This window comes from Malurus melanocephalus, unplaced genomic scaffold (assembly GCF_030028575.1).
Source record: "Malurus melanocephalus ecotype Western Australia unplaced genomic scaffold, MMel_1.1 scaffold_233, whole genome shotgun sequence".
NCBI lineage: Eukaryota > Metazoa > Chordata > Aves > Passeriformes > Maluridae > Malurus > Malurus melanocephalus.
The window spans coordinates 219,974-222,916 of NW_026623465.1; the positions used below are offsets into that span (position 1 = coordinate 219,974).

At 62.7% G+C, this 2,943-nt stretch overlaps 1 protein-coding gene across 1 annotated transcript in view; it reads right to left on the bottom strand.

Moving 5' to 3' along the window:
* The window catches only part of GNAT1 (G protein subunit alpha transducin 1), a 3,686-nt gene extending 1,979 nt beyond the window's left edge, over positions 1-1,707 (bottom strand). The window contains exons 1-2 of the mRNA XM_057374784.1: positions 1,602-1,707; positions 177-219 (exon numbers count right to left, since the gene is read on the bottom strand). Coding sequence (XP_057230767.1) covers positions 177-219; positions 1,602-1,707 — 149 coding nt within the window. The remainder of the gene's footprint in view (positions 1-176; positions 220-1,601) is intronic.
* Positions 1,708-2,943: the final 1,236 nt, after the last annotated feature.

Genomic DNA, 2,943 nt, shown 5'->3' on the forward strand with positions numbered 1-2,943 from the left:
TTGGGGCACCCCATGGCAGTGGCACAGGGCAGAGTCAGACACAGTGAGATTGGGGCACCCCATGGCAGTGGCACAGGGCAGAGTCAGACACAGTGGGATGGGGCACCCCGTGGCTGCAGCATGGGACAGACACATCACATGGTGGGCACAGTCAAGTGACCCCCCTTGGCACTCACTTCATCTGCTTGACGATGGTGCTCTTCCCCGACTCCCCAGCTCCTGAGGGACAAAACACGGGTCACAGCAGTATCCACGCCATGGACACTCCCAGCTGAGCCCTGTGCTGGCCCGCTGGGGGCCCAGGTGGCTGACATGGCTGTGGGTGCTGTTGGCTGTGCCAGGTTCGTGGCTCAGGCTGTGCAGGGGGATTACAGCCTGGTGCCAGTGGCATTAAGGCTGGGTTGAGCTGCTGTGTCTAATGGGATCTGCAGCGGCTCAGCCAGGGACGCTCTCAAGGGAGAGGCTGGGGACATGGGGGCATTGCAACCCTGCTCCACCCAGTGCCCCGAAGCTGTGGCAGTGCAGGGAAAGTGTCCTGGGCCAGGCTGTGAGGACAGTGATGCCACCATAGTCCCACCACATACACGGCTCCCCAGTCCTCAGGCACCGTGGGGGACCGGGAAGGACTGGAAGGGACCCACAGTGCAAGGGGGCTGCAGGGACAGGCACAGGGTGGTGGTGGTGTGGGCCGCATGGGGGCCCTAGGAGGATGGGGCAGGGGTGCTGCTGGGGTGGGGTGATGGTAGGTGGTGYTGGTGAAGGCTCTTAAGATGGGCTGGTTGGGGTTGGGGGCCTGGGAGATGGGGGGATGTTAGGTGGGCTGGTGGGATTCGGGGATACATGGAAGCCAGGGGATCTTAGGGTGGATCTTAGGATCTCATCTTCTTGTTGAGAGGGTCTGTTGCATTTGGGGTGCTTGGTCAGGGGTGTTGAGCAAGTTATTGGGATGAGCTGGTTTAGGGGAGCCTGGGGATGGGGTGGAGGGGTTGTTGGGGTGGCTAGTTGGCTCTAGGGATGCTGATGGAGAAAGAAAAATATTGGGTGGGCTTTTGGGGTTGACTGGTTGGTTTTAGGGGTGCTGTGGGGGGTCAGAGGACTGCAAGAGTAGGCCGACTGGGGTTCAGGTTGCTTAGGAGCAGGGGACTGGGGACTGTTGGACTAGTTGGGTTTAGGGTGGGGTCAGGGAAACTTTGGGTAGTTTATTGGGGAGGGATTGGTTGGTTTTAGGAGTGCCTGGCAATGGGAGGCTGTTGGGGTCACTCTTGGGTTGTGCTGGTTTGGTTTAAAGGTTCTGGAAGCATCAGGGAAACACTGGGTGGGCTCTTGAGATGGGGAGGTTGGGTTTAGGGCTGCCTGGGAATGGGGGTGATGTTAGGGTGGGGCTGCTTGGTTTTAAGGGTGCTGGATGAGTCAGGGGATCGGCGAGGGTTCATCTGGGGGGCAGTGAAGTGTTGGATTGGCTGGTTGGTTTTGGGGGCGGCTGTGGGGTGTTCTGGATGGGTTGAGGAGCACTGGCAGGTGTCAGAAGAGCAGCGGGTGGGCTGTTAGGGTGACATGCACAAAGGGTGGCTACATCCCCCAGGCTGTTTTCTCCCCCTTACCCAGCAGCAGCAGCTTGACGGTCCTGGCATCCTTCTCGGCGTCTTCCTTGAGCTTTTTCTCCAGCTCTCGGGAATGCTTCTCCTCGGCGCTGGCCCCGGCTCCCATCCTCGGCCCCGCGGCCCTGCGGTTCAGCGCCCGCTCCTTGGAGGTCAGCAGCAGGATGGGCAGCGAGCTCCAGCCCCCCGCCGCCTCCAGCGCTCGCTGCCGGTGCCGCCGCCGCCACCGCGCAGCCGGTGTGGGACAAGGACGGGGCCAAGGTCCGGGGGGGCCGCCCACGGGGGGCTGTGCTCAGCACCCGGGGCTTAAGCCGGGCCCCCCCGATAAACCCCCTTCAATCTGCAGCGGGCTGAGCTCAGCAATCCCGCGGTTCCCGGTGTCAGCGCTTCTGCCGGGGGGGCCCGCACCGATCGGCCCCCAGCTATGTCCCCGCCCTGGGGCAGGGGCAGTGACCCGGCCACCCTGGGGACTTGGGACCCCCACCCAGCTCCAGCTCCAGCTCTGCTGGGCTGTGGACCCCAGGGGTTCCGAGTTGGGGGTGGGATGGTGTTTCTGCAGGGGTCTGGTCACWGTGGGAGCAAATGTCCCCATTGTCCCCATCTCACCTTTTCATATGCCCTGCTCTGGACTAGTGCCCACTGTCCCACCCCAGTGAGCCATCCCAGTGTCTCCAGGGCCATTTTCCACAGTGACTGACTGTCAGCCTCAGTCACCACACCGTGTCCCCAGGGGCCCTTCCAGGACCCTCCACTAATGTCCCCATGCCCCCCGGGTGCACTTCTCAGTGTGCCCAGCCACTCCCAGTGCCAGCAGGCCAGCTCAGTGTCACCTCCGACCACCCCCGGGCCCTTCAGCGACACCTGCCCAATATCCTCAAGGGTAGCCGCACACCCTGCCCGGGGTCTCCAAAGCCCTCCCCAGTAACCACCAAAAAATCCCAGTGTCCCCAAGCAATTCCAGTGATCTGTGTGGGAGCCTTTCCCCCCTCCTCCCAAAAACCCTGCCCAAGGTCCAGGGGCACTGCAGTGCCACCTCTGTGTCACCACCGCAGTCGCAGTGAGCCCCCCACAATGTCTCTGGGTCCCTCAATGTGCCTTCCCAGTGCCCCCTTCTTGTGTCCCCAGTGCTCCCCATCGCCATCGCGGCCATCCCAGCAAACTCAGCAACCCCAGGAGCACCGCAGTGACTCCCCAGTGTCCCCACACCTCCGGTAACTCCAGATCTTCCCAGGACTTTCCCAGTAACCCCGGTACAGCCCAATGGCCCTGTGTCCCCCACTGTCCCCATCTGTCCCCCACTGTCCCCATCTGTCCCCAGCGCTCCTGCAGCGCCTCGCTCAGCCGC